This window comes from Ruditapes philippinarum, unplaced genomic scaffold, assembly GCF_026571515.1.
Source record: "Ruditapes philippinarum isolate M1 unplaced genomic scaffold, ASM2657151v2 ctg814_1_1_1_1, whole genome shotgun sequence".
Classification (NCBI taxonomy): domain Eukaryota; kingdom Metazoa; phylum Mollusca; class Bivalvia; order Venerida; family Veneridae; genus Ruditapes; species Ruditapes philippinarum.
In genome coordinates, this window is record NW_026853158.1 from 3,027 (window position 1) to 26,143 (window position 23,117).

General features: G+C 31.8%; 1 protein-coding gene across 2 annotated transcripts in view; it reads right to left on the reverse strand.

Moving 5' to 3' along the window:
- Positions 1-609: 609 nt before the first annotated feature.
- LOC132735419 (CD109 antigen-like) overlaps positions 610-23,117 on the reverse strand; it is a 31,638-nt gene continuing 9,130 nt past the window's right edge. The window contains exons 11-39 of one of the 2 annotated variants that reach the window (XM_060722365.1): positions 21,664-21,828; positions 20,904-20,993; positions 20,110-20,313; positions 19,530-19,631; positions 18,773-18,841; positions 18,371-18,568; positions 17,885-18,034; positions 17,464-17,541; positions 16,958-17,042; positions 14,555-14,620; positions 13,618-13,650; positions 12,678-12,762; positions 11,622-11,739; positions 10,975-11,088; positions 10,459-10,560; positions 9,765-10,020; positions 8,792-8,968; positions 7,459-7,540; positions 6,386-6,542; positions 6,011-6,085; positions 5,429-5,624; positions 4,779-4,984; positions 4,292-4,438; positions 3,779-3,877; positions 3,309-3,418; positions 2,744-2,903; positions 2,056-2,167; positions 1,288-1,373; positions 610-742 (exon numbers count right to left, since the gene is read on the reverse strand). In XM_060722365.1, the coding sequence (XP_060578348.1) occupies positions 1,288-1,373; positions 2,056-2,167; positions 2,744-2,903; positions 3,309-3,418; positions 3,779-3,877; positions 4,292-4,438; positions 4,779-4,984; positions 5,429-5,624; positions 6,011-6,085; positions 6,386-6,542; positions 7,459-7,540; positions 8,792-8,968; positions 9,765-10,020; positions 10,459-10,560; positions 10,975-11,088; positions 11,622-11,739; positions 12,678-12,762; positions 13,618-13,650; positions 14,555-14,620; positions 16,958-17,042; positions 17,464-17,541; positions 17,885-18,034; positions 18,371-18,568; positions 18,773-18,841; positions 19,530-19,631; positions 20,110-20,313; positions 20,904-20,993; positions 21,664-21,828 (3,522 nt within the window). In that variant the 3' untranslated portion in view covers positions 610-742. Of the gene's footprint in view, positions 743-1,287; positions 1,374-2,055; positions 2,168-2,743; positions 2,904-3,308; positions 3,419-3,778; positions 3,878-4,291; positions 4,439-4,778; positions 4,985-5,428; positions 5,625-6,010; positions 6,086-6,385; positions 6,543-7,458; positions 7,541-8,791; positions 8,969-9,764; positions 10,021-10,458; positions 10,561-10,974; positions 11,089-11,621; positions 11,740-12,677; positions 12,763-13,617; positions 13,651-14,554; positions 14,621-15,301; positions 15,335-16,957; positions 17,043-17,463; positions 17,542-17,884; positions 18,035-18,370; positions 18,569-18,772; positions 18,842-19,529; positions 19,632-20,109; positions 20,314-20,903; positions 20,994-21,663; positions 21,829-23,117 lie in introns of both variants that reach the window. The other variant, XM_060722370.1, reaches the window with a different exon arrangement.

The window sequence follows — 23,117 nt, forward strand, 5'->3', positions numbered from 1 at the left end:
GGTTTTCCATACTATGTCCGCCATCTATAAATTGCAAATCCCTTGCCTTTCTGTTGTGGGCGAATGTTTGTTTTTTTGTTTATAGAATGGTACACAGCGAACATATAACGTATGCACCACAAGCACAACAATGGCCTTAGTGTTCTGGACAAATGGACAAAAGTTAGATGTTGAAACATGACTTTTTTTTGCGACAGCCGGTTCAAAAAGATTATTGTTATTGTATCATTTTTTTGTGAGTTTTTTTCTCGTTATTTTGTTTTGTTTTTGTTTTATTTGTTTTTTTTGTGTTGTTGTTTTTTTCTTTTTTTGTTTTTTTTTTTGGTTTCTTTTTTAACTTCTTTTTTTTATTTTGTCTCTGAATTTTTCTCACAGAGAAGCCGTCACTGTATTTCTTGGGGTTTCAATATGAAAATGTTACATGTACAAATGAGTATCTTGAAATAAAGTGCTTGGCCCGATTAGTCTGATTATTGTTTTGGTGGCATGAAAGCCATTCATATGACCACCTGGCATGTTATAACTTTTCGTATGAAACAGTATCAATACAGCGAAAGAAATGTTGTTTGTACAACTACGGAAAATCAAACAATAAAAATGCAAAAAGCGTTTGTTTCTTTTTTTCTTTGCGAATTTAATAATTTAATCTTTAAGAGTACATATAAACACAAATGTCTGTTTATTCTATTCTGATTCTATTGATATTGTTGTTGTTGTTGTTTCAAACGTGTGCTCATTTTATCTGCAAAAGAACTTCTATGATAAAGCAGCAAATAATACAATTTGTAAAATATTTCTCATATCAAGAACATAAAAAATTCTTAGAGTGAACATAGTTAGATAGTGTTAGGATTAGAGAGAAACTTCCATATTCTTATGAATTTTAGATTCCCTTTTTTTCAGACCGTATTTATAGTGTGAGTAGTCAGTCAGATTTCATAATGGTGAGTTAAAATTTATGATGTTTTTTTTAAAAAAAAAAACCCTACACAAATGATTAATTGTATCAAAACACAATTCGTGTGGGGCCAAGTTATCAATTTTTAATCAAATGTTGAAGGATCTAAAACTTAGAAAACTGATTGCTCAAACGAAATAACGAAATAAATCAAACGCACTAATACCTCTTTTTCTGAATTCAAAGTATCTTTATCATAAAATTTTTAATCTGTTTTATTATTTTTATTATCATTTAACATATTTCAATTTCGCTCATTTTTGACCCTGTAGCTTAGTATAATGGATCTTTTTTTATGAATCCAACACTAGGTTTTATGTTATACGTACCTATGGACAACCGCACGAGCTACATATATCGCAGTAAGAGGAGTCTTTCAGAAGCTGGGACTCGAAGAATGCCAACGCGCGGTTATCTGAATAACATGGATCAATAAAATTATATAGCAAAAGTAGTAATTAGAAATGAATCATATACAAAGATGATCAATGATGATGATGATGATGATGACTATGCTGGTAGTACTGCTACTGTTTCTACTAATGATGATGATGATGAAATGGAGGATGATAATGATGAGGATGATTATTATTATTAAAGTATTATTATTATTATTATTATTATCATTATTGTTATTATTACTATTATTACTATTATTATTATCATTATTATTATTATTATTATTATTATTATTATTATTATTATTATTATTATTATAATGTTAACGACAACAACACTAACTCTGCTGCTAATGATGATGACGATGCTAATGATGATGATGATGACAATGATGGTGATAATGATGAAGATGATGAAATGGTTGGTGATTATTATGGTAACGACATCAATGATAATGAAGTTGATGATGATGAAAATATTTTATTGCATATTATGTAGTTTAACAAATGTTTCAGACTTTAATAATTATATCAATCGCAAATCTTTTCAATCTGATGTCTGGAACTTTGAATAATAACAATACGGTAAACAAAAACAAAGACAATTCAAATAAACCTTCAACATTTTTGTGAACAGTTCTGGGACATCTATAACCCGCGTCCTAAGTAAAATATCGGATGTTATTGTAGATATATTACCTGGTTCGTAGTAGTCAAATACCCGGATGGCAGCAGGTTTAGTTTTGGCAACAAGGTCTGTTCTGATCAGTTCTACAGTGGCACATGTTTGTGGATAGACGTTTGGTAAGATCTGATTACAAATATATAACAACAGTTACTTATATCAGCTTCTGATAAAACAACTATCTATTACTGGAATAAAATGTGTTTGGAGCAAGTTTATTTATTCAAAGAGCTGTTACATCACATATTTTAGTGGATACTCCGGACTGTTATTACGCATCAAAGAATTCAAAGTGTCCGCTTGAATCGCGACATGGAAAGAAATTCAAAAAGAAATAAATCAAACTTAATCTACAATAGCGTATAGACCTATGAGTTTAATTTAAAGGCACATTAAGCCATATAAAAGAATCAATACTATTTTCTGTAGAAAAGTTAAAACTGTTTCATAATGCCGTTGTAATGGACTTAGAACATATTAGATCCTAATAACTTGTATGAAGTAGTACTAAATGTGAAATATTCTGTAACAAACTCAGCCAAATGGGGGTATTTTGACTTCCATACAAAATATTAAATTCGTATACTAGTAACTGTACAGATTGACAAAACAATGGTTAAAGCTATAGCAAATATAAAAATTAATTTGTATTTCTGAAGCTTGAGGGGTCTTTAACTTGAAATAAGTAAAATAAAACCCTACCTGATCATAGTAAAGGACAACGGTCTTTTCATCTCTGATTTCAGATTTTCTAACTTTGTCAAGGTGCGTATCTGGACTCTCCAAATCAGCTGAGAAACCGGAAGGAAGGTCTATCTCTATAACGGCCATGCCAGGGTTGACGAAACGCTGTGGCAGGTATCTGTAAAAATAGAGATTTTTCAACTCAAATATATATCATTACAAATTTTACAATCTAAAACGAATATTCTTGATGACTTGATCACACTTCTTTCAAATATTCAAAAATAATTATTTGAACTATTATATAAAAAGAAAAAAGAAGTATGTCTTGTGTATTGTTGGGGTTTTTGAATTACATTAACTGACGACTGGCTTTGTAGTCAATATGGGGACACATTGCCAAAATATCAAATAACTTTTAACTGAACTAATTGCCAATCTGCAAAACAAAACAACAAAAGATGACTTAGGTATATAGCAAATGAGTAATTTTATAGAAACTGTAGCGGAACACCAAAAAGAAAAAAGCTTTTGAAAAAATAAAATGATGCATTTTTGAGAGTGAGACTAATTTAACTGGCACCTTGTACACGTCTTTAGGACAATCGAGCGAAGTGTTTCCCGTAAAATGGTTGTCGTTATGTTAAACGCTGGCAGGGATACTTCTGTTTCTACATTGAAAGTAACTGAAACCTGTCGAATAATAAATCAAAAAATGTATTAACATGCGTTAAAAGGATCGGTGTCATATATTTCTTTTACAAACACACTGATATAAAGTCATACATTTTAGACAATTAGTGTCACGATCGAATCCGGACCAGAAGATTATATTCGAGCGGATCTGACCAAGTGCGCGATGTAAAAATGATATGACAATTGAAAGAAAACCGTTCATATATAAATAAAATAGCATATACATGTAGATAAATACCCAACGAATAGAATTAATCAACGAATACATGTACTACTATTGCCTATTATTTCAATCATATAGAATTTTATTTAGATTTACAAAAAAAGTCATGTACTTCCATTATGAATAACTCTTACTTGAACTAAGGCAGAGCCGGTTCCGTGACCAGTTAAAGACACTGCTGGAGGATGGTTGAAACTGTTGTTCATGCGGGGACCAAGTGCATTTGCAGGAATCTAAAAACAAGAATATGTATGTAAAGGTATACCAGCAAACGGTTTGTTACACCGGTACTCTTTACACGCATCTAGATGAATGATGAAAGTGATATTTTTTTGTAGACCAAAGAAGCGAGATCGAACTCCACGTTAAGCCTTTTTTTATCTTTTTACTTTCATTCATTGGCTTGGTTCTATAAAAAAATTTCATTTGGTCGGAAGCCGGTAATTAGCGAACTTTTTATTATATATTCGTGTTAGAATAAAAGAATAAAAAAATTTCTCATTTAATAAATGTTCAATTTGTAGAGAAAGAACAGTGTTTCTTGAGAATATGTCAATAAATGCGATTAAATTACTAGTGATATGATATTATTTTCGTATTATAACGTCTTTATGTTCACATAATAAGCTATCAAAAATTAGACATACGTCGAGGAGTTTTAGGACCATGGCCTCGTTCTGGTTTATATGAATGTTCTTGTGAAAGGGACCAGACTCCACGTCAATTGTTAGATCTAGGTTATCTTTGAATATTGATCCATATTCCGACATAGCTTGCAGTCCAAGAACTGTATCCTGTAATCAGATTACATGTCCAAGAATGATTGCATAAACATTGCATTGTATATAAATATATGTTGAAAGATAGTGGTTCATCTTTAAACAATCTGGAAAAGATTGGGAGGCAAAACAAACGATTATATGGTCGTGTGCCATGAATTAACATTTATATATTTGTATCAACTGCAAGCTTAATATATAACACTAGACGTAAGACAAGGGTTATGTAGTTAACAACCCTTTATATAATCAATTATAAATTTATTGACAGGCTATATAAACGGTCGTTTGTATTTATTCATTTAATAACAATAGCCGTGTTTAACTAAACTAAATTAACTTATTTGACACTTACCTGTGTGGATCTGAAACCTCCTCTCGAGTTACGTTGAGCTACTAACCATTGTAGAATGGGGAAGCCTGTCTGAAGCTGCCTGCTATCAATAAGGTATAATAACGCATACGATGCAACCTCAATCTCTAATGGTGGACTCTGGTAATAACTGTACTGCCAGCTACTGAACTGGTGTCGCCTTGTCGAGTTCCAAAACATTTTCCCATCTACCGAAAAGGAAAAAGAAACATGTAAACATTTAGTAAAAACTTGTAAAATTCCGGCCAATTTCATCACTTTCCGCGTCATAATATTATAGATATCAAGGAAATGGCTGGCTTATTTCACCATGTTCAGGCAATATAGTGACAAGGACTAAAGACACTGTGACCTCATTCATTTTTTTAGAGACAATAATAATACAATAACTTTTGTGGTTTTATCAAAGAAAATGTTGTTTTATTATTTTTTTTGATGAAATGAAAAAAAATATGTCCTCTCCTAATGTGACACGTAATAATAAAGTATTAAAAACAGGGAAAGTTTAAATCATTAACTTTTTTCCCTATCACATCTATTAGTTTCTTTGCAAAACAAAAAGAACTTTAACGATTATAAAATTCAGTATATAAATATGTATGATTTAACATGAAAATGATGAAAGAATATACCTCCAGTTCTTACAGCCATTTTCTCAAGTTTCGTCCACGCTTTATATGAGTGGATACTTCCAGATTTGCTGAGCGCATAACTGACTATGGATAACTCGTACGGATCGTTGAGAGTGTCTGAGCGGACCGCATTCTCTAAATACGTCCTCGCTTTAACGACGCCATTGGCGTAGTTATACAAATGGTATGGACTGTTCTACAATACATTTTCATTGACATATTTTAATATTTACTCGATTTTAGAACAAAAATATAATTTATTCACTCTATAGTTGCTTGTTTTTTTTGCGATCTATTTTCCAGCTATTACAATTCTTGCAACAACAAGAAGCTTGTGATTCAGCATGAAGCCTTTTGACACTAAGGTACTTAAATTATTTGCTTAACTTACAACCAGTCAAACATATACCATTTTAGCCTGTTATCCTTACTCGAAACACAACTGATAAGAGTAGCATGTCGTCTGATTGTTCTTATACTTTTTATCGTGTCATATTTTTAACGATTTTCAATGATACTTAGCTAAGGTTTACGTTTCCCGAAAATATTTACGTATAGAAGTAAAAACAAATATAAAATTACATGGATGGTATTCTCGGCTTCGGCAAGGGCGATCAGCACGAACGCTGTGAGACTATAACCAGAGCTTGATCCTCCCTGAAACACAGTTGGCACGATGTTATCAGTCAATTTTCTAATCACATTAATAATGAGCAAATATAAAAAAAATGCTCTGAGCTAGCTGGGAAAACATTTTAAATGCATACAGTTTCATAGAGTAGACACATATAAGCAATCTATGTGAAATATTTAAAATTCAATCCTCAAAGCTGGTACAATTCAATATTTATGTGCTCATGACATCTTCTTCTTCTTCTTCTCCTTCTTCTTCTTGTTATTGTTAGTATATTGTTGTATGTATATTGTTTGTATATGTTTTTCAAAAGATTGTCTCACCCTAAGTGAAGAGCTATGTACGCTTCCAATTTGTCTGAAAGAACCGTCGTAGTTCTGGTAATTGAGCATCCACTGTGCTGCTCTACTTAAAACGTAATCTGACACATACACGTGCTCGTGTGCTTGGTGGAAAGACTTCAACACAAACGCTGTCAACCTAGTTTGGATAACAACAAAGATTTATCCGTCGTACTGTTAATTAATGAATGATTCAAAAATGGTTGACATGTGCTTCAATAATATTTATCTTAACATTTCATACAGGAAATTAAATAATATTAACCTTAATATTTTCACACAATTTGTAGCTATGTAAACGTAATTATACAGAAATTTATTTTGTAACGTACATTTGGAAAACACCAAAGCACACACATTTGCAACGAATCGAGTGATGAAGCTTTTCCACCACAGTGTCTATAGGACAAGACTGGCCTGTACATCCCTGCAGCCTGACCAGATTATATATACTGTTCTAGCCCTTTTCTTATTGTAATACTGAAACCCGTTAAACCTTAAGATAGGCTGTTCCAATTAATAAATAATGGGTAAATTCATTGTACAAATTAAGAATGTTAAGGCTTGAAAAAGGTTAAGGCTTGAAAAGGAATGAAAAAGGTTAATGCTTAAAAAGGTTTAAGGCGTAAAAATGGTTAAGGCTTGAAAAGGTTAAGGCTTGAAAAGGGTTTAGAATTGAAAAATGTTATGGCTTGAAAAGGGTTAAGGCTTGGAAGGCTAAAAAAGGCTGAAAAGGGTTAAGACCTCAAAAAAGGTTAAGACTTGAAAAAAAATTGATAAAGGTAAAGGCTTGAAAAGGGCTTAGACTCCAAAAGGTTAAGGCTTGAAAAAGGTAAGGCTTAGAAAGGGTTAAGGCTTCAACAAGGCTTTATAAAGGTTTAGGCTTGGAAAGGGTAAATACTTCATAAGGTTAAGGCTTGAAAAAGGGCTTGATACAGGTTAAGGCTTAAAGATGGTTACGACTTCGAAAAGATTAACACTTCAAAAAGGTTAAGGCTTGAAAAAGGGCTTGATAAAGATTAAGGCTTGAAAAACAGAAATTTTAGTTTACTCACCACATGCTTCCTACACTATCACGGGGACCCCAAATACTAAAAGAACCATCATATCTTTGGAAGGTCAACTCACGTTGATATCCTGGCAATAATATCATATGAGCCGTGTCACGACAAAACCAACATTATGGGTTTGCGACCAGCATGGATCCAGACAAGCCTGCGCATCCGCGCAGTCTGATCAGGATCCATGCTGTTCGCTTACAAACCCTATAACAAGTAAAGAAACTGATAGCGAACAACATGGATCCTGATCAGACTGCGCGGATGCGCAGGCTGGTCTGGATCCATGCTGGTCGCAAACGCACTATGTTAGTTTTGTCATGGCGCGGCTCATATATATACAATTTTCTAACATACAATATTGTTGTTTATTTTATAAAATGTACTACATGTTAAAGTGTTTGTCAAAATTAATGACATGATAAAGAAAATATGATTAGTCTTTTTATTTTTTTAACAAATGATGATCCCACCGCCTCTCCCCCCACCCACACACACACCGCTAATACTCCTTGTGTGTTTTGTTTACAACATGGTGTAGAGATATTTATAAAAAATTCATAATCATCATAATTTGAGCTGCGTCATGACAAAACCAACATAATGGGTTTAGTCTGATCAGGATCTATGCTGTTCGCTTACAAACCCTATAACAAGTAGAGAAACTGATAGCGAACAGCATGGATCCTGATCAAACTACGCGGATGCGCAGGCTGGTCTGGATCCATGCTGGTCGCAAACCCATTATGTTGGTTTTGTCAAGACGCGGCTCATTTCTTCTTCAAACATGCATTGCAATTGGAAAATCAAATTCTTTGTAAATAAAGAAAAAGGTTTTTGTCAAAAGACTAGAAAAGTCAATAAACAAATCCTTCAATTTATTCTGTCAGTCAAAAGGTACCTTCATCACAATACCCATATCACGTGACATCCCACGCGTTATTTTATTATTAGAGTCTGCCAGAAAGCCAATACATAAGACGGTCCCGGTTTTATTTTCTGCCGTAACCTTTTGTAAAAAAAATCAATTTATTTTCGAGATAAAGTGAAGAACCCGCTCATTCTATAATGAGGAAACCATACGGTAATTGTTTCCTAGGAAATAATTTCTTTTTCTTTAAGCGAAACCGCGTGAATATTTGATTGTTCAAACACAAAGATTTCTTTTTAAACATTCGATGTTACTCGTTCTACAATTAATTGTTCTTCATTTTATCTGATTAAAAGAAATGAAATATTTAAAAACTAATGGAAGAAAATGAAACTGGCACCGTTTATTGTTTAGTTTTTGCCAAAAGTGTCACGTAGTTTAGACACTGTGTTTATATACCTTTATACATGTAGTCTAGGGCCATTTCTGCAATATCTTGTTTCAACTTGTTTGTTTTTCGTAGATAATTGTAGACGAAAACATCCGGTGCCAGACTGGTCATCGTCTGCTCTCCACATCCGGTTGGCATTCTTAGTAAACTTTTTAGGTTCTTTATGGTGGGACCCATTGTATCGCCTGCATAAAAAGATATTTGTTATTTTTAATTGGTATTTGTAATTGACTTAATGATATGTATTTTTGTAGGAAACATTTGTTACCGATAAACCACAAAAAATATCAGTGAAATAGCATTCTGTTTATTGAATGTTTGTGCTGTTATAATAAATGTATTTATTTGAAATTGTTTTGGTTCTTTGCGGCAAGCGACATTGTCGTCAATGGAAAAAAAATTAATACGAGTGGTTTCAGGTCATGTTTTTTTTATGAAATATGTTTGCCTTACACAATGGTTATTAGCACAGTCTAAGAATATATTGAAAGCCCCTCGTAGTAAAGTTATACTTCATACCATTTCAGTCTTTGAAAAAAAAATGTTTTCGTACAGATATATTTTAAAGAAATATTCTTTGGCTGCTACTTTACCTATAACATATATATCTTAATTTAGGTTTTAACCTTTCAAAACAAAACGATACACTAAGCATACTTTATTTAAAAATATATCTACTTAACAGTTAACATTATTTTACAAGTGAAACTTAATGAAAACTGTGGACTTTTTCCGACAAAGCCTCATCATTATTTCACTCTACAACTGGTGTCTACAGATCAAAACCTATTTATTTTCAACGAATTATCCAAATAAGTAGAAGAAGTAAACGGCGACGGTAGATACAACCGACATGCGCAAAACTTGTTGTGTGTAAACTCATTCTGCAAAAAATTCTCTCTTAAGCAATGGGAGCAGACAAAATTTTCTTTCTTCAGTTTTACGTATTTTAATTTATAATAAAATAAAAAAATATTTTACCTATTGCTGACACTTGAATCTTTTGGGAATCTGTTACAAAAGTTGGCGGGAAACTTAGAGGAACATCTACTGAGGTGTCCTTGTTGAGAATCAATGGAACGTTGAAATGCATTGGTGTTCCTTCAGCTTCCACAATCAGTTCTCGCTTCACTCTATCAGCAGAGAATGGTGTTTGTGCCTTAACTGTGATGGTAGCAACGCCAACGATGTCCGCGACTATAGGTATAAACACTGATTCCGCCTGGCCGGCTACAATCTGTTAATGTGATACAAAATGATACAAAAAACTGAATAAGTTTCTATGTTTTGTCCGATTTCAAGCAATTTTCATCGTATTTTTCCATCCATTAAGATTCATATTTCATATATAATAGTCTTACCAATTGGACTTATATAAACACTTTTTGATCATTGGAATCTTAATAGCACAAAACGCAATTGATTTTACATTTTAGCTAGCATAGAGGATCTAACGGATTGGATTTTCACAGATATACAAACAGTTGTTAAAGAATTTTCCCTACTCTAAAATTCAACACTGGATTTGTATTTTTTTACTAACATACCAAAAATTGCTATTCGACTTTGCTATCATTTAGTCTAGCTTGCATAAAACTCATTATTATTATAAAAAAGTTACTTATTACGGTTAATGTTATACTCTGTAGAATAAGTACTGGAATATTATACTTACATGTATATTTTTAACAACTTCTTTGGCAACAAAAGTTACATGTCCGTTGGAGTCATTTAGTATCACTTTAAAGTCGCTAGATTGTTCCAGTGTCACAACAACCTGTGCCAATATCACACGAAACAAAATATAAACAAAGTATATGTTAGCGTTTATTAAGTGAAATTTAAACAATTAAGAACCAAAAAGAAAGCGACCGTCAGGAAGCAATTTCATTGAATGGCAAATTATGTTGAACACTTAATCCGAATTATTTATCACTCCAATGGATTTTATATTCATTAACACAAAATATTTAGTGAATGAATTAATCAATCAATTACTTATTAGGTAAAATAATGCGTCATGTCGAAATATTCGGCTCACAAATAGCTCATAATGTTTTACGGATACCACGATGCACTCAAAAGACTACACAAAAAAACGACCTTAAAATTATTTAAACTAAAATCCTTCAGATGGACTACATTTGTGAAGAATGGCCATAAAGAAGACTTCATTAGTTGCAGAACTTACGTCAAGATCTTGTCCCATGTAGTTAAAAACGTTGGCTTGTAGCACAACCTGTTCACCTCTGACAATGGAGTAGGGAAGGTTCAAGTTGATGAAAAACGGACGGAAGGTAACAAACTAGAAAAAAAAGAAGTAAATTAAAGATTTGTTTTCAAAATGCTAATATTTTATCATAAATGAGGCTCTCATCGTTTAAGGTTCGAGCCACACAAAAGTCGTCGCATTCTTCATGTGAGAAAGCTATCTAGCTAGCTGGTTCTACTCATGTGCCCATTTGTGCCTGAAATGATGTGCAGGAGAGCACTTGAGATCTTCTTTCACATGAAATGTAGAAAGTGTTTCACATGATCTTGACTGTGTTGGTGCGAGGTAAAACCAAACAAAATAGTCATAAGAAATATATAAAGTAACGGTATATATAAAGCAGTTAAAAGTCTTCAGCATACGAACACTTTCCCTATCATGGCGATGCATGTTTACATGCCGAACTTGCGGTAGATGTTTTTACACTTTAATTTATGACACGTGTACCCTAAACATTTGTGATATATCATTGAAACCTTAATTTATCACATATGTACGTTGTACATGTTATCAATTATTTTTTCTGTATAAATTAATTAAAATAATATAGATCTTATAAAATTAACCTTGCTAGGTCCATCAGTTACTCCCAACCCAGATTGTTTGTTGACAGAAAAGGCCGTGGTATACCAAGAGGTTATTGTATCTGGTACAGTGGTCGTGAGGACAGCATTGCCACTGGCACTGCAATATGATACAATCAGAATAACAAAAATATCATAGCTTTGAGCCATCGAATTTTGTATTAAACATGTATGCACGGAAAAGCTTCAATTTGAACTGTCTGGTTGCTTATTCCTCTATATGCTATGTTACAGAAATAACCGATCTTATTTTCTTGGTTTGAATTAAAAGTTATTTAATAAATATGCTGGTTTGGCGAAGATATCAAAGCATCTATCAGCTGTTTGTATGAACATGGAAATGAATGGTATACCTTCATAAAAACCGCAATATTTCACGGTTACACGAATATTGTCTCGATTCTATGATTCTTAAAGAGTTCGTTCTGACCTTTTACCAAATGGCGTTATATAGGACTTGAGCTATTTTCTAAGTGCTGTATAGGACTTGGGCTATTTTCTAAGTGGCGTAATATAGGACTTTGGCTATTTCCGAATGGCGTTATAACGGACTTGAGCGAATTTTTAAAAGACTTGGGCTATTTTCCAAGTGGTGTTATATTGGACTTGGGCTGTTTTCTAAGTGACGTTATATAGGACTTGAGCTTTTTTCCAAGTGGCGTTATATAAGACTTGTACTATTTTCCAAGTAGCGTTATATAGGACTTGGGTTATTTTCCAAGTGGCGTTATATAGAACTTGGCCTTTTTTCCAATTGGCGTTTAATAGGACTTGAGCTATTTTCCAAGTTGCGTTATAAATGACTTTAGCTATTTTCCAAGTGGCCTTATAAAGGACTTGGGCTGTTTTCAGTGGACCACTTCAGAACCGATTGATAATACAACAAACTAGTGTGTGAAAAAGGAAATGAAAATGTCATTCTAGAATCTATCTGCATATTTGCTATTTTCTTGATGTTAGACAACATTAAAAAACCAACAAAGGACCATTATTTATTCTACAAGTCAATGATGTTTTTGTTTAAAAGTGAATGTTTACCCAACGGTGATGTTTGTCCATAGCCATGTTTCAGGGAAGAAATCTCTAGTATGAGTGACCTGTTGAAGTTGGCTACCACCGCCCCCTATTGGAACAGCAAAAATTACAACCATAAAACACATTTCTATTATCCACGTTTATTTCGGTACACGTAGTAATATAAGGTAAATGCACTAGCCTCTATTACTGCCAATAATCAAAGCACTTAAAACGCTTTTTGCGACAGTTTCCAAAAATGGTATGCAAATAAATATTCTCGCTTAGCTTAACACGGCCTCGTGTTTACAAATCATATGCTAAATAGAATTCAAAAGAAAGGATAAATCAAAGCGTTAATGGTTTATGTTGGTTCTTATCAACAAGCATCCTTTTTACAGTACATCTGGGGAAGAAATTGTCTCTTACAAATTCTAAGGCATATGAATTATATGAAATAAATTATAATCGTCTATAAAAAATAGATGTATATTGTGTGATTTCTAAAGGAAAATGATATAATCATACAGTTTAAAAGGTATTTAGCATTTGATAAAGTTGTATGCAATTCATAGAAAGAATATGCCCAGTTTGCTAATAAGTTAATTTTTGTCACAGATTCGATTAACGTGCCTCTTATCTTACATTAACATAAAAGAAATATGTCATTGACACTTTTACGGTTTTTTTTTTTTGTTTTTTTTTTTTGTTTTTTTTTTTTGGTAAATCGTTTTTTATATTTAATACTGGCTCAATAATATCCAAATTTGGTTAATAACCGGTCCAGTATTTGTATTAAGAGAATAGATATATGATGTATGGTTTTATTACAAACGAAATAATGTGCATTCCAGCTTCTAGATTTACACTAGTTACGTCTTATACGCACTTGTAACGTACAATAACGTTTTAATATTGAAATTTCGGCTTGCAACAACTTAATTTAGAAAAAAAAAACGATTACCTGTTGGGACCTTTCCTGGTGCATAGGTCATACCTGTATAAATACAAATGTACTATAAATATAATAGTTTTATAGAAAAAAATCTTAGAATAATTAATATGTACATATTCTTAAGACATCTTTTTTATTTATTCTTAAGACCATGTTTTACTTATATTTTACATTTACATATGATAACTTTAGGTAACACTTTAGTTACCCTTTAAACACAGAATTTAACTTTTAAATGTACATACTTTAGATATCACTTTTGGTTTTTCTCTAAACTCAGAATTTAACTTTACATGTTCTAACTTTTCATATCACTTTCCTTATTCTTTAAACCCAATATTTACATTTACATGTTCGAATTTTATATATCACTTCACTAATTCTTTAAACCCAATATTTCAAAATGTTCAAAATGCACGAAGCGGACTTGCCAAGCGGTATTGACAAAGACAAATCAGTTTGTGTCGGAATATAATTTTCTAATATTTTAACAAATTTTCGATGATATTATTTCTCATAATATTAGTCTCGTCACGATGAAAAACAAAACGCATATATCAACCATTATGCATGCTTTGTGTATATTAAAGTAGCATGCTAATTTTCATGAACATTTTGAAAATGTATTTGAATGTGTAATATTGCGAGTTAACCATCGGAATCAATTTACACATTATCAATGGCACAAAGAAATCACATAAATTACCAAAAATGGGTCAAAATATGCATAAATAGACTTTAGCACGTAAGTTACCCAGTAGAAATAGAGTAGTAGATACTGAAAATTTAGTCATTAAAATATATTTTCGGACATAATATGTAAAATTTTACTTGAAAATTGACACTTTTTACTTTTTCTTACATCCTAGGACAAGTTTGATTTTATTGAAATGTTTGACTCATCTGCAGGCATTAGGTTTACAATAAAGCAAACAAAAAGGATTACCGGGTGCAGGTGTGGGGACCATTCCAGGCACGTATGTCGGGTACATTCCAGGCGCGTATGTCGCTCCTTTAAGAACAAACAATATACATAAATGATGTCTTCATCCGCCGGGATTTTATCAATCAGGTGCATGCATTATTTTCGTACTTTTATCTTTTCATGCTGTAACACGGTGAATTTTGAACGTGTTTCGATTCTTTATAACATCAACCATATGAGACGAAAACTTAAAAAAAAAACGTTCGTATAAATTCGAGTGTTTAAGATCCAAAGCACTATATAATGCTCGTACCTGACAGGGGTTTGCATTCTTTGATTCATTAATTGAAAAAAGTTGACATTTATCACCGTGTATATCTGGTAAAAATAAGACATTGTTGACATACCGTTAGTTTCAAAATTATAAAATTCCCTTTACAAATTAACGTTCTAGTAAAACGGTATGATGTTTTCCTGATAAATTGTTTCTACTGAAATGGGTTATAAATTTTAGTGTTCTTTGTTCTATAATGCATAAAGCTACAATCGCTCCTCATTCCAATCAGTTATACACGGTGATATTTCAGGGTTTTGTCCATGTACCCAGGTGGAATCACGTATTCTGCTTGTTTTTCTTGTCAATAATGGTAAAATTATCATGAAAAAATCTCCATGATGATTTGACCATTATTTAAAAGGTAAATGAGTCAAATGCATGAAGTTGGAGCATTAACCTTTATACAAGGCATTTTTATTATGGAAAATTACCTGGGTATGGTGCCATAGTTGTTGTAAACATTCCTACAAAATTTAAACTCATTAAGGCTTAAACTTAACTCGATACGTGTGTTTGTGTATATCTTATACTCGATACGTGTTTATGTGTACATTTTATACTCGATGCGTGTTTATGTGTACTTTTTATACTCGATACGTGTTTACGTGTACATCTTATACTCTATACGTGTTTATGTGTACATCTTATACTCGATGCGTGTTTATATGTACATCTTATACTTGATACGTGATTATGTGTACATTTAATACTCGATACGTGTTTATGTGTACATCTTATACTCGATACGGGTTTATATGTACATCTTATACTCTATGCGTGATTATGTGTACATCTTATACTCGATGCTTGTTTATGTGTACATCTTATACTCGATACGTGTTGATGTGTACATCTTATACTCGATACGCCTTTATATGTACATCTTATACTCGATGCTTGATTATGTGTACATCTTATACTCGATGCGCGTTTATATGTACATCTTATACTCGATGCGTGATTATGTGTACATCTTATACTCGATGCGTGTTTATGTGGTCATCTTATACTCGATACGCGTTTATATGTACATCTTATACTTGATACGTGTTTATGTGTAAATCTAATTATACTTGATATGCGATTATGTATACATCTTATACACTATACGTCTATAAATGTGTACATCTTAGACTCGATACGTTTATAATTATGTACATCTCATACTCGAAACGTTTTCTTGTACATGCTGACCTTATACCCGAAACCTTAATAAATATGTACATCCCATACTCGATACGCTTTTTGTACATCTGAAACGTTAATAAATATGTACATCTCATTCTCAATATTTTTACGTGAACATGTATACCATGTACTCGAAACGTTTATAAATATGTACATCTCATACTGGTACACTTTCTTGCATATGCACACCTTATACCCGAAACCTTAATAAATATGTACATCTCATTCTCGATACGCTTTTTGTACATCTGAAATGTTAATAAATATGTACATCTCATTCTCAATAAGTTGACATGAACATGTAAACCATGTTCCCGAAACGTTTATAAATATGTACATTTCATACTGGTACGCTTTCTGGCATATGCACACCTTATACCCGAAACGTTAATAAACATGTACAATTCATTGTCAATAAGTTTACTTGCACATGTACATATTATACTCGATACATTTATCTGTTAATACTATACATGAGCTTCATTAAAGTGCACATGTTTTTGCATGCACTGAAGGGAAAAAATTATAATTTTGCACATATCTACAACTTTACATTATCAAAAATACGAAATCAGCACATTTTTACGTAATGATTACTAATATTGAATAAATTTCATTTTCATTAAAACAAAATCTAATACATGTTTACGATTGTCAGTAGTAATACGCTATTAAGCATCGGTTAACCAATTATCATCTGGATTTTAATCGATAAAATAAACTTCATCTATAATTTTATCATATCGATATATTCAATATCTTTGTAAAAAAATATATACAATATTTTGTGTTCGTTCAGTATAGTTGAAAAGGTGAACACCATGAACAAATGATGAAAATTGAAAACGGAAAACGTAGTACCTTGGGTAAAGGGGTTGTTGTAGTGAAATAAGCCATACCTGGATTACAGTCGATCTGACGCTTGTAATACGGGTGAGCCCAACTAAATGTAGATACATCAGTCAGCAGCTGCATACCGCTTGTCTACAATAAAAAAACATGTTATTTTAGCCCGACCTTAACATGGACTTGTCATGATTTCAATTCAGAACGGATTTTTCTTTTTATATCTTTATTATTATGTCTTGCTTGAATTATTTTTTCTATCTTAAATGATTTCGGGTAGTACCATTTGATATTTTGAATTTTGAAGTGATCCTTTTTTTCAAATAGTATAATTGATAAATAAAATTGAATGCCGGAATTGTATTCCACTGAGGTCCGAAAAAATAAGTTTCGAATGTCTCCGTAGATAAGCAGGGACATTTAACACAGAAAGGTATGTATGCAAAAGATTATTAAGAGATATACTCTGCAATAAATTGAAAAACGTATTTTGTGCTATTTTTAGCACCATTCGAGTGAAAAGCGTTGTAAGTTCAAAATGAAGGGAACAAGTAAGTACCTTGAGAACTCGTTTCGGGTCATGGAGTTCACTCGAATCTGATGACGAGTGAGACTTTAATTTCAACGAAGAAATAACCTGAAATTTAAAAAAGTTGCAACAACGATAATTATCTGAAATGTAAAAAATGACTTTAATATAACATTTTTAATATATTTTAATGAAATACTTCTAATGTCCTTCTAATGTCTATTTGACAGCAAGCTTTCAAGGGTACGAGATAGTATATTCGTAAAGTGATGAAAAGAAGCCGAACTAAACGTTATTATTGAGTAATCAACCTTTTTTTCGCAATGGGCATTATTATTATTATTATTATTATTAATATTATTATTGTTATTATTATTATTATTAATAAAAGTATTATTATTATTATTATTATTATTATTATTATTATTATAAGATTTGAAATAATTCTTACATCCGCTTGTGTGACGTCATTTCCGGAAGCTAGTAACAGCACGCTCTGGTCAACCGCAAGAAGGTTAACCATCGATTGGGGATCACTTGTGATGGACAACCTTACATTCTCCCCTGGTTCTGCTTGATTTTTGTCAAATGACAAAGCAACCTAAATTATAAATGAAAAAAACAAAACAATTGTGTTAGCATTAAAACTGCAATAAAGAAAGTCGCATCGAAGATTTTCCAATAAGTTTACAATAAGAGACATAAAAAGGACTATCGTATAATTAACGCCAGGTTCTTGTAAGCGCACCTTTTTGAAAACACTTGAATTCTAAAGTAGCAAAGCGAAATAGAAAATGAAGGATTCGATTCATATTCAGACTGAAAAAAAAACTCAAAGTTCAAGTTGTAAGAAATGGTTGCCAGTTTTATTTACTTTCTACTAGTATAAGCTCCTTTTTAGACGTTAAAGGTTATTGTTTTAAATGCATAACTTCACCTTGTTTTTGAATTTATTAGCATCTTCTTTAACGTCGAAATAAATAGCGTCAGCATTCCAAAAGTCCGTGTCGAAATAATAGGCAATCAGTTTTCCGTAGGGCTTCATTATATCTGACACAGAGAACGTGATATGCAGCGTACTGGATCCATTATCGAACAGATAGCCGTTGTGAACCATACGATCGTTAGCGATAACCTGGAAAAAACAACCCATTTATATACATATACCTAGTTTTATACATAGTATTTATTTATCCTTATGCAGAAATGCTAAAAACACCACTCGTTATGATTCAGTTTTCAGTAAGCAAAACCATTAATTTCATTTATATAGGAAAATTTACCAGAAGTGTTACATGAGGGAGGTAACTAATGTCAGCAATTACTTATGAATACTTACAGCGTAAAATATTGGAATATGGCTGATACCATCTGACCGTTTCACGTTGAAATAAGCGTCCTGTCCTACCTGTATTTATATTTATTAAACATATCATAAAATGTTATCATATTTTAATATCGCCTTATGTCATAATTATATATCATCTATGTAAAAATCTTTATAACTAACGAATTATTGATGGACTGTTGTAATTGTATATGTACTATTGTGATGAGATTTTTATGCTTAAACCAAGAATTAAAATGTCTTTTCTGTTCTGTTCTGTTCTGTTCTGTATAAAAAATATCAGCCTTACAGACAAAGATATTGTTTTGCGAAATATTAAAATACAGACATAAGGGTAAAAAATTAAATGTTCTAGAATGCCCACTATGTTATCTATCTCTCTAAGAATACTAAACATCAAGATGCATTTTATAATCTACATGACACGATTTCGACCAATACGATTGTCATAAAAGATTTATTCTAGAATAACTATTGTCGTTTAACCTACTAAATTTATTTATCGATGTCATGGGAACATACTTTACATCGCTTCTGGCTAGAAGCTTCTTCGGCATTACGCAGCTTCTAAAGGTACTTATTTACACCTAGGTAAAGTTAGTCCAAGAAGGTATTTTTATTCAAAAAAAAAATAAAAAATAAATAAAATATGTACAGCGCCCTGGAAAAGTCTAGCAACCCGGAACCTTTTCAAGTATGCGTTTTGATTATTATTATTATTAATTTTCTTTAAAAAAAGCATGCTTACCACGATGTTGCTGGAGTTTTGGGACACTTGTATGTTTCCCTCATCTAGTAACCAGTATGGTTTGTTAACATTCAGGGTGTCGGATAGGCCTTGGTAAAATATCTGTAATATCAAAAGAGTTCTTCGTCATCCTTACAACAATGTAATTGCATCGTCTCTATATATATTTTTAAAACATATTTTCGGGTGCCATGTCCACACTGAGTTTTTTGTGAGAAGAAGGGACTGGAAATAATTGTTCGAGAGTTGTTTGCAATATAATGTAGGTCTTGGCTAATAACATATACATGTATGCAATTTTAGACCATTGATTTGTTTCGTTTTCCTACAAAAACCATTTCTACTGTGCAAATATTCCAAATGAAAAGCGTTGCTTGCAACTCTTTTCACTGAAACAGAGCTTAATGTATAAGACTTATAGGATGTTCTCTGAGAAACTTATATTTCTTTATCTATTGCAAAAAAAACATTAAGTGATCTTTAGATTTTTGTAAACAATTATATTTTCATGTTAAAATCAATGATTCTCCTTTAATGTAATGATCAGCAGTGTAAACGTTTTTACTTAAGAATAACTTACTTCTAAATGGAGAGAAGTTGCATTAACTGGTGGATCTACGAACACTTCAAGCGTACCAGTTGAAGGAGGAGAGTATTTCTGTTCTGTAAGGTACTGGGCTCGGTACCTGTGCGATGTTTCGTCATAGAATTTCACATAGCTCACAAGTCGAACATCTTCAGTGCTTGAAATGATTGGATTACCATTTGCTTGTGTCAGTGAAACCTGTAACATAAATCATGGACTATGGTTGTTGTTATTTAGTGTTTTTTGTTTGTTTGTTTTCTCGACAAGCCAAACACACAGAGTGTATATTAATGGTAATGTTAATATAGCCTGTAATACACCATGGATTTTTTTGGTCAACACCATAACAATATTTTGTCTTTAAACGGTTGTATCCGTCAATCTTTTTTTTGTTTGTTTGTTTGTTCTTAAAAGAAAGGTCAAGGCATAGACTTCTTCGTACATTTACATTTCATGTTTCGGGTTAAAGTCTTCAAAAAACAGTAATTTAAGGAGAATCAAAACCCAGAGGTTATGAGTTCGAGCCCTAATCGTGTAACGACCATGTTTCTTCATATGAAACCAGTATTGGTTGGGTTCAACAAGCGGACTTGAAAGTGATTAAGTTGCAAGAACTTATTTCGTAATCGAGCTTAAATAAATATAAAATTATTCAAACCAAATAACTTTGTCACAAAATTTAATAATATATGTTGTGAACAGTATGGCGCTGTTCTAAATGATAGAAACAAATATGGACTAGTCCGAAGATTTACAGGAAGGGAAATAAAAGCTAAAAAGTATCTTACGTGTCCGACATAGGGAAGCCCTGGTTTGAAGAATGACATGCTGGATGAGTGGTCAAAATTTATCTTGTACGGTTCCTGATAAAACACAACCTGTAAATAAACAAAACAAACAATTGTAAGTATATTTTATTTTGCTAGATTAATTTACTTTAGTTATAAAACAACATAAAACAAATTGTACTCTATTTTTATATGTATGAATTTGCTTGTGAAAACATTATGATTGGTTAAAAAAAAGGTGTTTCCATAATTAAATTAAATCTGCTGTACAACTGCACTATATATAAAAAAAATGTTTACTTCGTTCATCAATAGTAAACAATTTACGTTGATTTGTCTTCATCTACATTCTATACGGTGCCCCCACTGGGTGCCTATTGCCCTGTTGGCGGAATAATACATGGGCTGTCCGAGAGCATTACTCTCCCTTGCTTACCTTTTCTCTCGTATTACATTTTAAAATACTGCACTTTTGTTACGTCAATTTTCATTGGATAATCATGATGTTTATATATGTTTATATACACGGCTGCTGTCAATTTGTGAAGATTTTTTTTCTTTTTTTTTTTTCTGAAAAGATGATGTTTGCTGTATCATAAATTCGTTTCAAAAATTATGGACAGGTTATATGACTGTATAAAAACGATTGTTTGCAATATAACCATCACCTTGCAGCTCGGTTTTTTTCTTCTTCAAATTACCTTTTATAAAGGGTCATAAAACCTGTCAAAATTCTTTATAGCATATAATATATACAAACCTGTGATGAAGCATTTCTAGTTATATTGTTGATGCTCTCAGTTACTGAGGCTTTAATAAGAAGATGATAGCCTGCAAGTTTTTCTACAAGTGGCTGGAACGAATTCGGGTCAACCTCGTTTGTAATTCTGCTAAAAGGCACTGTAAATTTGGCTTCTCCATTGATCTGTAATTAAAACAATTATATAGTATTTTAAAGGTCCATTGTGCCCAAGAAAAGCTTTAATTTTTATTTATCAAAAGCTTTGTTTTCAAAAATGCTGAACTATATTTTGCATGCGTTTCCTTTTGGCAATTAGTACAGTTGTAGTAATTAAGTATTTTGTATGAAAGTCATGATACTATTTTGTTTACATTTTGCTACTTTTATGATCAATATTTGCAATTTATTCAGGTGAATGAACATCTTAAAAGCTCTTTGATAATTATATTTTAAGTTTACAAGACCCACTTTTTGACTTTCTAAATATCGAAATATGTATTCGTTTCTGAAACATTATGTGTCTTTTAACAGATTATTTATTAGTTCGGACGAGCTTTATTATGCAATTTATATTGCTCCAAAACAACGCTACTAATCAAATGTAAATGGGATTACATGGAATAGGGAATAAAAACTGGATTGATTCTGTTTTTCTATTTTAGTCATAAAGACGGATGCACAGTGCGAGTGTAAATGTAATTTTACGCAATTAGAGGTACTGATTCAATTCACTTGAAAAGCATTTTGATCAAAATTCATTTAAAAAATAGTAAGGCCTGAATAACAATGAGGGGTTAATTTACTTTTGAATAGTCGTATGAAGTTTTCAATGTTTTAAAGATCCTGTATGTTATGTGATTGATATTGTTAGTGTTTGTATACCACACTTGCAAAATATTAGAAACTAGGATTGAAGACGAGTATCATTTTATTCTTATATGCAGTGTTTACCATGAATTAAGAATTCGATTAATTAAACGTTATTTTTGTCATAGACACAGTATGTACAAATTCATAGAAATGCTTAAGTCAAACAATAAATCTGTTCTTAACAATCTTAGCAAATTAATTTATTTAGCCAATAAGAAAAGAAATGATTTATTGAATTCATATCCTAGACTTTAAGACTATAACTATATTCATTATATTCACTGTTAGACACTTTATTAGTGAAAAATTGCTGTTATTCAATATCTAATTCATGTTTATTAGAGCTTATTCTCCATATTGTATAAACTGAAACATTAATTAGTCTCTTTCATTTACCAACCGTGACAAAAAATTTTATATGTATTGAACTATAACGAGATACATGTAATATATGTATAAGTTAAATAAAATTTTCTTCTTCTTCTTTCTATATGTATATAATTATGCAAATAAAACAATTTTCAAACACCGAAGAATATGTAAAATGTGTACTGCAAATATTTATGCACATTATATTTAATCAATAAATTATATGCATTCAT